At 38.8% G+C, this 13,055-nt stretch overlaps 1 protein-coding gene and 1 non-coding gene across 2 annotated transcripts in view; both read right to left on the reverse strand.

Annotated features, from left to right (window-relative positions):
* The window catches only part of GADL1 (glutamate decarboxylase like 1), a 261,813-nt gene that overhangs the window by 79,938 nt on the left and 168,820 nt on the right, over positions 1 to 13,055 (reverse strand). The window contains exon 13 of the mRNA XM_060021370.1: positions 5,802 to 5,853. Within this exon, the coding sequence (XP_059877353.1) occupies positions 5,802 to 5,853 (52 nt within the window). The remainder of the gene's footprint in view (positions 1 to 5,801; positions 5,854 to 13,055) is intronic.
* Positions 22 to 128, reverse strand: LOC132433046 (U6 spliceosomal RNA). The gene has a single exon (XR_009521084.1). It is a non-coding gene; the product is annotated as a U6 spliceosomal RNA (small nuclear RNA).

Raw genomic sequence — 13,055 nt, forward strand, 5'->3', positions numbered from 1 at the left:
AACTGTTAATAATTCTTTTTTTAAAATATGGAACTCTTCACAGATCTGCATGTCATCCTTGCACAGGGACCATCCTAATCTTTTCTGTATTGTTCTAATTTTAATGTATGTGCTGCTAAAGCAAGCACGATAATTCTTTACATTGCACTTTCCCACTTCAGATTACTGTGCATTTTTTGTCTTTTTATTGGACCCTAATACATCATTAAATAAGCCATTCTTTTTCATTTGCATGGCAACATTATGAATCATTTTGTAATAGTTTCTATCTGCTACCAGATCTGCTCTATATATTATGTTAGGACCTAGTCCTTTTGAACCACCTTTTATATTTTCTTCCTTGAATAAGTTTCGGTTTATATATATATATATATAATTTTTTTTTTTTTTTTGCGGTACACGGGCCTCTCATTGTGGCCTCTCCCGTTGCGGAGCACAGGCTCTGGACGCGCAGGCTCAGCGGCCATGGCTCACGGGCCCAGCCGCTCCGTGGCATGTGGGATCTTTCCAGACCAGGGCACAAACCCGCGTCCCCTGCATCAGCAGGCAGACTCTCAACCACTGCGCCACCAGGGAAGCCCGATTTAGATATTTTGGAAGTGACAAATCTGTGATATCTTTGCCCAGTCTCTTTTAGAATGGTATGGCTCTAGTGCTATGATATTTGAAAACTGGTGAAGCCTTTTTGACATTTCATTTCATTGGAGGAAATTTGATGCTCCCTTTGGTGGAATACCTTTACTATAGGCATTCCCCAAATTATTAAAACTTGGAAAAAACATCCCTTGAATATCCACTAGGAACATATTTGAGTTTTCCTGTCTCTTTGCCTCTGTAGCTTTTATTTTATATAGACTCTCTTCAAGTAGCTTCAAAGCAGTAAAGTGTATTTTCAGAGTAGAACCATTCACATGCCACTTAATTCCATACATATATAAAAGTCTGACCTCTTGGGTGTCTTAGGACCACAATTAGTCCATATTGTCTAACACCACCACATTGAGAAGGCATAATAGGGAATCCAAGTGTCTAGACCAGATGGATGATAGAGAAGGGTACAAAAAACCTGTAGCAGTCATTGTCATCATCTTTAAAAATTCATGGAGAAGTAGAGAAGTGTCACCAAAGAAAAGATGGGTTCATTCTATCCTGATTTTCAAAGAGAAAGAAAGGAGATATATTCCAAGAAATAAAGCCAGTGCTTTGATGTCAATTCCAGCAAGGATTATTGAGTAAATAATATGAGACCCTTGGGGGAAAAAAAGTCAGTGGTCACCAAGATACAGTACCTTGTATTCTCTAAAACTGAGCTTTGTCAAAAGAAATTCATCTCTGTTGCTGAAATATCATTAGATCACAACGATGATGATGATTAATAATAATAAAAACTAGCAGTATGCTTTTTAATAAGTATAAATGTAGACTCTAGCACATAGACTGAAATGATCAATCATGCAAATATAGAATGGAGAAGGGGGTCATGATGGATTTTACCTGACTTCAAGCTCACAAGTTTTAAGTAACTGATTAGACTACTGAAAAATTCCAAAGGCAGCACTTAGTAGCACAAAAAGCCTGGGTTTTGGAGTCACATGGATGCAGTTTGAATCCCAACTTCACCAGGTCTTTGCTTGGACAAGTGTCAAACTCTCTAAGCTTCAGCTTCCTAATCTATAAAACGGAGATTATATTGTCTACCCCACAGAGTTGGTTTGATGAGTAAAGAGATTATTTCCAACATTTACCACCACATCTGGCACACAGAAGGCACTCTACTAGTGTAGTGACTATTATTTGGAACTATATTGGTAGAAAGATGTGCTTTTCAAGTGGATAAACAGTCCCACTTGAAAATCTTCACTGGGTGAGACACATCACTGTGTTAATTTCTGCCTACAAATTAGAAGGGGAACATAAAAAAGTTATAGCATGTCCAAAGAAGGGCAACTGAAATGTTCAATTCCATATGATTTAAACACAGAATATAACTCAAAATTTTTATATGTTCTAGATATTGGACCAGGCATTGGGATGAGAAACATGACTTACATTTTATGCTTATCTCCAGGAACTCAGAGAGCAGTGATAAAGCTAGGTACAGGCAATCAAGCTGCAATGGTATGGGTATTTTAAAAGAAGAAATTTCTCATAATCCGAGAAATATTCCTGGCAAAGCGAATAGTACACAGGTAGAAGCTGGTGTATTCAGGGTGATGGCAAGTACTTGGAATGACTAGATGGCAGGGTGTGCTAAAGAGGGGTTATGCTGGAAACAGAGATGGGCATCCTTTCACAAAGGACTTCCTCACTGGTCATGCTGGGGAGTCTGGGCTTGATTCCAGAGGCAACTGGAGAGTTTCAGTCTAGGGGACAGATCTCATTTTATTAGAAAGCCCACAGGGTGGCTGCAGTGTGGAGATGGGATAAAGGGGTCTAAGACTGGAAGCAGCAGATGAGTTGGGAGACAGCACCAACCTGAGTGGTAAGGGGAGCCTGAACTAAGGTGGTGGCTTTAGGAGTAGAGAAGGGAAATAGGTGAAGACAACATCGAGACTTTGGTTTAGATAAATCATAGTTCTAATGAAAAAGAAGAAGATGGATCACAGTTCTAATGGAAAAGAGTTCCAAAAATTCATCTGGAAAATGAATTTATCAAAATTTTGGTAAAGAAAATGGCTACACTTCAGCTTTAGAAATGATGAATTTGAGGTGACTGTGGGAGTCTGGAAAATTCCAGGACATACCTATATACAAAGGACTGAAGCTGAGGAGACAAGTCAGGGATGGAGACATTATTGAGACTATTGATGACAAAGCTCTAGACATGGATAAAACATTTCAGGGAAATGGACACAGGAAAGGGCCAAGACAAAAGAATGGAGAGCATTTAAGCAGTCCCCAGATGAAGAGACCTTCACACAGAGACTTAGAAGAGAAAGTCACATGGAAAGGAGAAAAACTGGGAAAGAAAGTTAAAGGAACCATACTCATCAAACCTGTGTATCTCTTCTCTTAAGTATGCATTAGGGTTATATTTAATCAGTGCAAGGAAGGCATTTGTTAACAAAAAGAGGCTAATCAATTTGACACTTATATGTGAAATTCAATGTCTAAATTTACTTTATTTCTCTAAATGGATACAGAGAAAAGAGGCAAATGCAGATCACATACAAAATCCCTTATAAGTAGGAATTCTGGAGGACCATTGAAGGAGCCACCTTCCCTGCTTTGGGGCCATCTGGCTCCCACAGATAAAATATCCAGGGCAGAAGGCTGCCTAATACTTAAAATCCACCTTAACTTTCATTACAAGGATGTGAATGTTTGCATTTCCCTAAAGATGATGGCAAGAGGTTCCTCCCTCAATTTTTAAGCCTTTAGGAAGGTATATAAATAACTTTTAAATCAGTTCATTTTTCTCGTCACTTTTTCTCTCAGCTCTATCAAAAGACTGTGCAGTTCTGAGGTGTACAGCACTTTTCTTAAGACCTATACCTCCCACAGCTAGAGAAATAAAAAAGGCAATTCAAACTTGAGAAAATAAAGAGGTAATTCAACCTCAAGAAAATAAAAAAGGTGATTCAAACTCAAATTCAATCCAGTCAGATAGCTCTTGTTTCATCCTTACATGGTAAGTATGCATCTCTAGAAAATACAGACATTTTCTTCTGTAGTTATAATGCCATTGTCATGTCTAACAAAATCAGTGATAACTCCTACCAGTTCATATTAGAAATTCCCCAACTGTTTCAAAATTTACTTTTTACAATTGGCTCCCTCAAACTAGGGTTCCAACAGGTGCATATGTTGCCTTTGGCTGTTCTGCCTCTTAGGTTTCTTTGACCCCGGAAGTGATCATCATCACACTCTCCTTTATTTTTCCTCATGCCACTGACCTGTTGAAGAAACCAGGTCAGCTGTACTGTGGAATGTTCCACAATCTAAACTGGTCTTCTTGCTTTTTAGTGGTGTTACCAGAAAGTCGTTTAAATATGGACTCTTCTGCTCTTTTTGCAAGTTCCTTTATATCCCTAGTTTTTAGGGAGTCTGGACTCTTAGAACCTTCTGATCAGATGCCCCCTTTGCAGACAGTGGGAGAATCCACAGCCAGGAGTCTCCGGAGCAGTGTTTCCCGAAGTCTTCTGAGGACCACCATCACATCTCACCCAAGTTACTGCAACAGTCTCCACCTTCTCTCGCTTATTCTTTTCTTGTCCTCCCCTCACCACCACCCCCTCCCTCTCTTCTCATTACATCCAGCACCATCTTTCAAAATGGAAGTCAGACTCCTCTCTGCTGAAAACTTCTCCAAAGATTACACTTGGAATAAAAGGCAAAGGTCTTTACCATGACCCGCCTGGCTCCAGCAGATCTGGTCTCTGCCAACCTCTCCACACTATCACCGACTATCTCTCCCCCTTGCTTAATGCACCTTCTTTTGGCTCCTCAAACACACAAAACTCTTCCTCTCACTGTTGTGGCCTCTCCCGTCGCAGAGCACAGGCTCTGGACGTACAGGCTCAACGGCCATGGCTCACGGGCCCAGCCGCTCCGCGGCATGTGGGATCTTCCGGGACCGGGGCATGAACCCATGTCCCCTGCATCGGCAGGTGGACTCTCTACCACTGTGTCACCAGGGAAGCCCGCACACAGAACTCTTTTCAGCTTCAAGCCTTGGCAGTTGTTTGTTGATTCTATCTAGAATGCCTTTCCCTCAAGCATCTGTGTGGCACGCTTCTTACCATCATTCAGCAGGCCTCAGCGCAGAGGCAACCCCAGAGGGCCCTACCTGCATCCCAACCAAAAAGGCCACCACCATCCACACCGCCCATTTCAGCATTTTACCCTATTTATTTCCATTATAGTACTTCCCATATCTGGAACTGTCTAATGAGTTATTTGTAATTACTTATTATCGTTCATGAATCTGTTCTACTGTTTTCTTAAGACTTCCCCCAACTTGATGTTTCCCATGTAATAATTTGCTTGTTTATTGCCTGTCACTTTCCTTTTGAATGTAAGCACCATGAGAGTTGGGAACTTCCCTGTCTTATATCTCCAGCACGTAGCAATTGCTCAGTAAATCTTGTCAAATAAATGAATACCAAAAACTAGCCAGATTGCTTATATACAGGATACACTCCTAGGCTGCAGTCTCTAAGTGATTTTTATTATGTTAAAAATTGCTATAAAGTATATGCTATAAGAAGAGCTAAGCAAACCTCACACGTTATATTTCTTAAAAATCAGAATTAAATAATATTCTTCATATTTTCTAACCATATATTTTAGAAAAAAACCCCAATAATCTCTATCTTTGTAACCACCATATTTCTTATATATAGCAAACAATCCAACAACAAAATGACTTATTTTGCCATTGCTCCAAAGCTAATATGCTCTCATTATTTTATAAAAAGAGAAAACTATATGCATTATTGTACATTCACTTAATTGATTTTTCACAGAAGCACCACTATAGCACAGTTGAATATTTGCAGTACAAGCATTATGCAATTTATATATCAAGATACAGGTCATAATTTATTCAGTATTATCCTTGGTAATTATTATTGAGCACTGTAATTTTCAATACTTAAAGGCAAGTGTGTTCTCTGAATCCAACAAAGGAAAAATACTCACTAATAGAGTAAATTAACATAATGGACTCTATGAATTAAGCTAATGGCTTGTTTCTAAGTCTGCAACACAAAAACCAATGAAATATAATAGATTAGAAAATTACCACCTTCATCACTGTTGACTGACAAAATCACAAGCACAATTCTGTAATCACTTACTTCCATCAGTAACTTGAATCCTTCTCTTTTCTTGATTTCTTCTACTAGGTACCTAAAAAAAAGTCACAATAATATTTATAATCTTCAATCTAAAAAATCCATGAACATGGCTGACATACAATAAAACTATAATTTCTGATGCAGAGACAAGGCTTAAAAATAAGTAAGGGTACATGTACAGGCACAGCTCTGTATTTAGATGGATACACCTGAGCCTACTGCAATCCACTGGGGCCTGAGTAAAAAGGTACATCTCTTTGATGAGATGATGTCTATCTTACATGTTAGCATCAGACTTCAACCCAAGTGTGAAAGCCACACAAAGTAGATTGGATATGTGTCTCATTCATATTCTAGATGGGAATTTAGCATAGGTACTTAAATTATCTAGCTGGCTTGGTGGTAAAAGTTTTTGGTGTTTAGTCTTGCTTGTGTGTTCTTTTAAGATCAAGGAAGTGCAACACCATCCTTCCCCAGGCCAGGCCAGAGGGAAGAAAGACTGATCACTGGTATCATGCTAAAAGTAAGTGGGTTGTAGCCACTGATAGAATGTCTATGAAGTTATCTTGAATGTCAGGGAAAAAAGAATTATCATGCCATAAGCAAAGGGCACAGCTACATGAGATATGGAATGTGATGGAGAAAAGACTAAAATGACATTGAGAATGAGAGTAAATGAACACTGACTCTGCCCCACTGGGCTTGGTTATTGTCTAAATAAAAAGATAAACCTTCTGAACAATTGGCCTTGAAAACTAGTGATTTGTTCATGAGCTTTGAAAAGTTCATAACACTTGACCCAGTATTTCAAACTTGGGGGTCAAATGTAAGGAAATGATCGGAGGTGCTGACAAAAAATTACTTTCCAGGGTATTTTGCAATTTTATATGTTATAGCCAAAAAGAAAGGAAGGAAGGAAGGAAGCAGGCAAGCAAGCAAGCACTGGCTTTGAAAATCCTGTCCGGTCATATAGAATTATGGTACAATCATATGGAATTGATTGTGTAACTAAATTACATATATTCAATTAATACTTAAGGACAACAAAGAAATGCTCCTCTTTGGACCTCAATTCCCTTACCTGTAAAACTGGAATAACACATTCTGATTTTCCAATCTCAAAAGGACGTTGTAAAAAATTAAATAAAATCATATGTAAAAAATTGTATAGAATATAAACTGTGGAAATGGGGGATTATTATTACTATGTTTATTTACTAAAGGATATTCTAGAATGTGGATATGAAATACACCAGTTAATGGGATGAAGTTCTTTTTTCCCAAACAATTTTTTTAGCTTTTTGCATAAGGTTAAGTATTGGTGCTTAGCATACAGATTATATCATCTTTAAATTATAAAATATCTTAAAAAATCCTATCAGTATTAACTGGATAATATGAATCTTTTATTTTGAGCAATAATGTTGTGACACCACACATGTGCGTGCGTGCACGCGCGCGTGCACACACACACACACACATATTCACAAAGTATTTGATGTTCTTTCTATATACTCCTTTCCCTGAACGTGTTTTCAGGAGATGTCATGTAGCTGTAAAGTTTTTACACCGTTAGCACACAGCCTAACTTTCGATAAAAGCAATTCCAATGGTCAATAAACATTAGAAAAGATGTTCAAGATCACTGGTAATCAAAGAAATGCAAATCAAAATAACAATACTAAACCTGCTGCCCAGAGGACACTGGAAACAAATTTAAAGAGGGACAACATCCAGTGCTAGCGAATGTGATAGAAAGCTGCTATAAACCTTTCAAAATTAATAATACTCGTAGCTTCTGATCCAGCAAACCACTTATGAGATGCTGGTCAACCAGGAAAACCTCATCAATACTAAGACAGATAGATAGAGAGATAGATAGATAGAGATAGACAGAGAGAAAGAGAGAGAGAGAGAGAGAGAGAGAGAGATGCATACACAAATGTTGCTGCATCTAAATCTACATGTGCATGTGTATGTGTGTGCATTCCATACGGAATAATTAGAAACAAGATTAATATCCAGAAATTGGCAAAGGGTAAAATAAAATGTATTATAGCAACACATGTACTACGATGCAGCTATTAAAGAGGATGGATTATATCCACTTCAATTAAACCACAGGGATGCTCATGATGTATTAGTAAGAGATGAAAGCAAGGGACTGAGAAATGTAGATAATATGATTCTGCTTTTTAAGAAAATGTAAAAAAAAGAAAAAGCATAAGTGATCCCTCGTATATATGATCATGGAATGAAGACCACATCCTAAAGACATCCTTGATGTCTACCTGAGGAAGCAAGAAACAGGATGCAGTGGGGAGGTAGAGACTGTTTACTCTCTTTTTATATTTCTGCAAAGCTTCATAGGTGTGGTGACTCATAATTTTTGAAAAGGAAATTAATAAAAGAAAAAAATACAAATCACAAAACAAAATAAATAGACATATACAACCTTTATCTATACAAGGAAAGCTTCATGAACCCTATTTTTTCTTACCTTTTCAGGCACAAATATAACGACAATCTGCTAACTCGGTGCCATGATTCCATTCTGAGGGGGCCTGCACTAATCCTGGATACCCCCAGGTTATGAAATCCAGGCAACGACTCTAGAAAATTCTAGTTGTTCAGTTGATCAACTTTGTGATTCTAGGCAAACTCCTCAGACTCCCTGAGCCCTCCTCAGTTTCCTCATGCACGTAATGGAGATGTGGAACTAGATTTGTAAACTCCTTCCCCAACAGATAAGACCGTTAAGATGAAACTTCGACACACTGCCCATAGTCTCAGTTTAAAATATCTGTCAAGGGCTTCCCTGGTGGCGCAGTGGTTGAGAGTCCGCCTGCTGATGCAGGGGACACGGGTTCCTGCCCCGGTCCGGGAAGATCCCACATGCCGCGGAACGGCTGGGCCCGTGAGCCATGGCCGCTGAGCCTGCGCATCCGGAGACTGTGCTCCGCAACGGGAGAGGCCACAACAGTGAGAGGCCCACGTACCGCAAAAAAAAAAAAAAAAATCTGTCAAACTGGCTAACATTGCTCCTGGGAGAAAGGCATCCTAAGGCAGAGCTGAATCATTTCAGTTAAAACTCTGCCTTTTGCAAACCACGTGGATCAATGCCTCCATGCAGTCACTCTCAGAACCTGTAAAGCCCAGTGTAACGAACAACTGAGGGTGGAGGTGATTTGGATAAAGAATTATAACAATAATAAAAGGTTTACACCAGAGTTCCCAAACTATGTTCCTTGGTACACCATGTTAATAGGTTTCCCACATGAAAGTGTTCCATTTAAATAAATTTGAGCAATGCTAGGCATATCCATTAGATTGCTTTTGCTTAAAATTAGAAGTGTACTTGGCTGAATTCATGAGAACATTTATTGAGCTGGTTGGAAAGTTCAGTAACGTCACCAAGAAACAGGCATTTTCTATTATTTCAGCCTGCCATGTTCAGAGTGTTAGTGAATTCACTGGTGTTCACAAGATGGCAGCCACAGCTCCACACATCACATCCATATGTGACAGTGTCCCAGGAAGAAAGAGAGGAGGCTGGAGCAAAATGCATTTTCTCTTAATTTCTATTTAGGTAAGAATATTTTCCTCAGAAGACTTCATAGAATTCTTCCTGTATCTTATTGACTGAACCTAAGTCATATATCCATCCCTAAGCTAATGACTGGCAAAGGGGATACGCTTAGGTCAATGTTCCCAGCTGGAATATTGCTATCTATATAAAATTGAGGTTCTGTTGGCAAGGAAAAAGGAAGAATGGTTTTTGGATGAACAGTCAACAGTGTCTGCCTACTGGCTAAAGTTTAAAATGTTCCTATATTACAAGCCCCTCAGAGCCTTTAATGTGCTAATGAACACTTTGAATCTCCAAGAGAGGACCAATGTATTGGTTAGCATTGTCAAAACATATTTGACCGTGGAAACATTTTTTGGAAGAACATCTATTAAGATCTCCTGGAAGTCTATTATCCCATGGAGTGTAGGTTCAGAAATGCTAGCATAAAGTGCCTCTTCTATAGGGTGCCTGCCCTCTTCTTAAATAAATGCTTAGGGACTTTCCTGGTGGTCCAGTGGTTAAGAATCTGCCTTCCAATGCAGGGGACTCAGGTTCAATCCCTGGTCGGGGAACTAAGATCCCACATGCCGCAGGGCAACTAAGCCTGCACGCTGCAATTTCTGAGCCCGTGCCACAACTAGAGAGAAGTCCATGCGCCACAACAAAGATCCCGCATGCTGCAACTAAGACCCAACACAGCCAAAAATAAAAATAAATTAATTAAATTAAATAAATGCTTAAATGAAATGAGTTTTGGGGGAGGGGATCCAAATAAGGTTTAAGTTACTTCTGCCTACATTCATAGGATGATTTATTCCTCGCAACTTTTCAGTATATGGACACAGTCTAAAGATAAAATACATTAAAAAAAACAACAACTCTATTCTTATCTGATACAAGCCAGAAAAAAAAGATATACATTGAGTTTTTTGATAAAACTCAGGAACCATAAAACACTTCTACCAAAAGGCATCCAGGTAAATGGGTTCAAAAAGCAACAATAGTGTCATAAAATTCACAGTCCTTCCCACTAAGCTTAGCAAAAAGAGAGAAGAGAGAAAAAAATACACATTAGTAAGTTTTCACCAATCTTACTGGGTAAAAAACTCATTTTATTAAGATCCTGGCTTAGTTTTGAAATGTACATTAATGAAATCTTGCTCTGAAACATTTCCCTCCTTAGTTCCATGAGTCCATTTAACAGTTGTGCATTTCACTTGCCCTTTTGCAGGACATACAGTCCTTTCCAGAAATAGCCTTTCCAGTCCCTTTCTCAATTCACCAGCCACTTGGAGTCTCCCTGGAGCGCTCTGGACCAAGTGCCTCTCCCAGTCTCATCTCATTTGAAATTTCTTCTGATGCAATGGAACCTCCCAGAACTCCTGGGATTTTTTTCCATATGCTTTCTGTATGCTCTGCATATATGAGAACATATTGCATGGCATGTGTGATTCATCACAGACACCTACATGCTACATTTTACAGCATTGTGATGTTTTTAAAATTACAAATATAAAGAAAAAAATGAAAACGTTGGCCCTTCTATAGTCTTCTAGACTCTCTCCCTCTCCTCACCTAGAGAAATACACTAGCACAAAATTGCCTTGTGTTACTGCTTACCTTTTCCATACTGGTACCAATAAATCCCTCAGTGTTCATGCAAGTCAGAGAAATGAATTCCATCTGAGAGATTACAGAGATTGTGTGTCAGAGGAATAGATAAATGATACACTGGAGACCTAGCAACATAGCAGAATGGGAGTTCCTGACCTGTTTCTTGTTCTTGAAAAGACTTACGCACATGACTCTTCTAGATTTGCTTTAAAAATTACCCCTTAGTGAATATCCATTTAACTTGAGTGTTGTAACAAAGGCCTACAAGGTGCCCTCAGCAACCAGTAGCCCTGGGTACTGTAACACGTTTTCAACTTTTCTAACTAGATATCAGAGATCACAATCACCTTGTGCCCAAAATGGTGGTTTTAATAAACCTCAGCCTTCTGGGTTTCAATTATGCTTAATAATCACATGCTGCTTTAGGTTCCCAATGTCACTGGTTTTCCAACAACCAAAGGAGAAAGCAAGTTTTTTGTCATTAATATTTCTTGAGAGAAATGTTATCTCATCCATTGGAATGACAAGGGTCAAATGGAAATTAGGGAAAGCCTCAGAGATCTTCTAGGAACTAATTAGTTCCTTCTTGCTGGATTTCTGACAACTCATAAAATAGGAATCATTGTCCTCTCGAAAAGGTCTGCTCTTGCTTTCCCAAGGGAAGAGGGAACATCTGATCAGGGTGATGGCTGTCCATTGGTCCATCAAAATCTGGTCATTAAATCTTAAGGTCAATATACAAATTTTAAAACTAAGTTCCATTCAGATTCAGGAACATGGAAATGTTGTTTCTATGGAATCAGTGCAATCCTTACTGCAATATGCCAGGGGAAAAGACTTGCACAGCCTTCTCTGTGTTTAAGAGACCTGACCTAGGTAGGGCCTGTGGGAATGGGCATCTTATCTCCCTTAGGCTGCTGATGACAGATGTGTACCACAAATAGTAACACAAGTGTCATCTGCAGCTTTACTTTGCTAGAGTTGTTATCTACTGGAGAAAATCATACTTCTTGGAAACAAAACAGTGTTGGTCTGACCTAGAAATTAAGCCAAATATAGTCTTTTGACAGTGGATGAGAATCATTTTTATTAGGTAAACTGTAAAACAAGTGGCTGCAGGTCAGTAGGCTTGATGAGAAATGGTATTTTAACTCCCACCAGCCAGTGGTTTGAACCGATTATGCTGGCTCATATAGAGTATGGTAGTATAGAGTTAGTTTGTACTGGCTAGTGAGAGCCAGTTGTTAAATAATCAGAAATTTACCAGCCGCGACTGTTGGTAGCTTGCAATTTTCCACAGTGGGAATATTTACACCATGGAAATTGGCAGACATTACAGATTGGGGCCTTTTTCCCCTCCTGAGAAACAGTTTATCAGTGCACAACTGCACATAGGCTCCAACTAATAGAACAGACCTCAGAATTCAGAAAATGCTTCCTCTTTCCTAAAAAGCAGAACCACATTCAATTTGAAAAGACATAAAATCATGAAAATAAAGCACTTGTGTTGCTAATATGAAATAATTCTTAATCCCAGAGAAATGTTCTCCAAGTTTATAATTTCACATTCATTCCAAGTGACATGCCTAAAAGGACTCTTCCTTGGCACCTGTCACTGGGGATGGGGGAAGATGACGGCTTTTGCCCACCACAGGAATGGACTGTTGGATATCAAGAATGTGGAAAGTTAAGGCAAGAAAACCATTATGACTAGTGGCATGACAGAAAAGGGATTATTTTAAATATAGGTCACAGAGTCTGCAGTGATGCTCGCTGAAATGTTAATTCAATTCAATTCAACTTGACAAACATTTACAAACAATGTGCTGTTGAACTGAATTGAAATGTTTACACTTATCCTCCTGTGATATTTCTCTGCAAAATTAGGAAGTAACCTTAGACTATAAATTAAATTCCACCCTGAGATGAATGTTAACTTTGTAATAAATACGGTCATCAAATATTTACATCTAGCCTTGTTTCAAGACACCTGTCATCGAATTACTTAGCAGCTTTGATAAAATAATGCAGAGTCTAGCATACTTAAATAGTATGAGAAAAATACAAAC

This window comes from Delphinus delphis, chromosome 10 (assembly GCF_949987515.2).
Source record: "Delphinus delphis chromosome 10, mDelDel1.2, whole genome shotgun sequence".
Taxonomy (NCBI): Eukaryota; Metazoa; Chordata; class Mammalia; order Artiodactyla; family Delphinidae; genus Delphinus; species Delphinus delphis.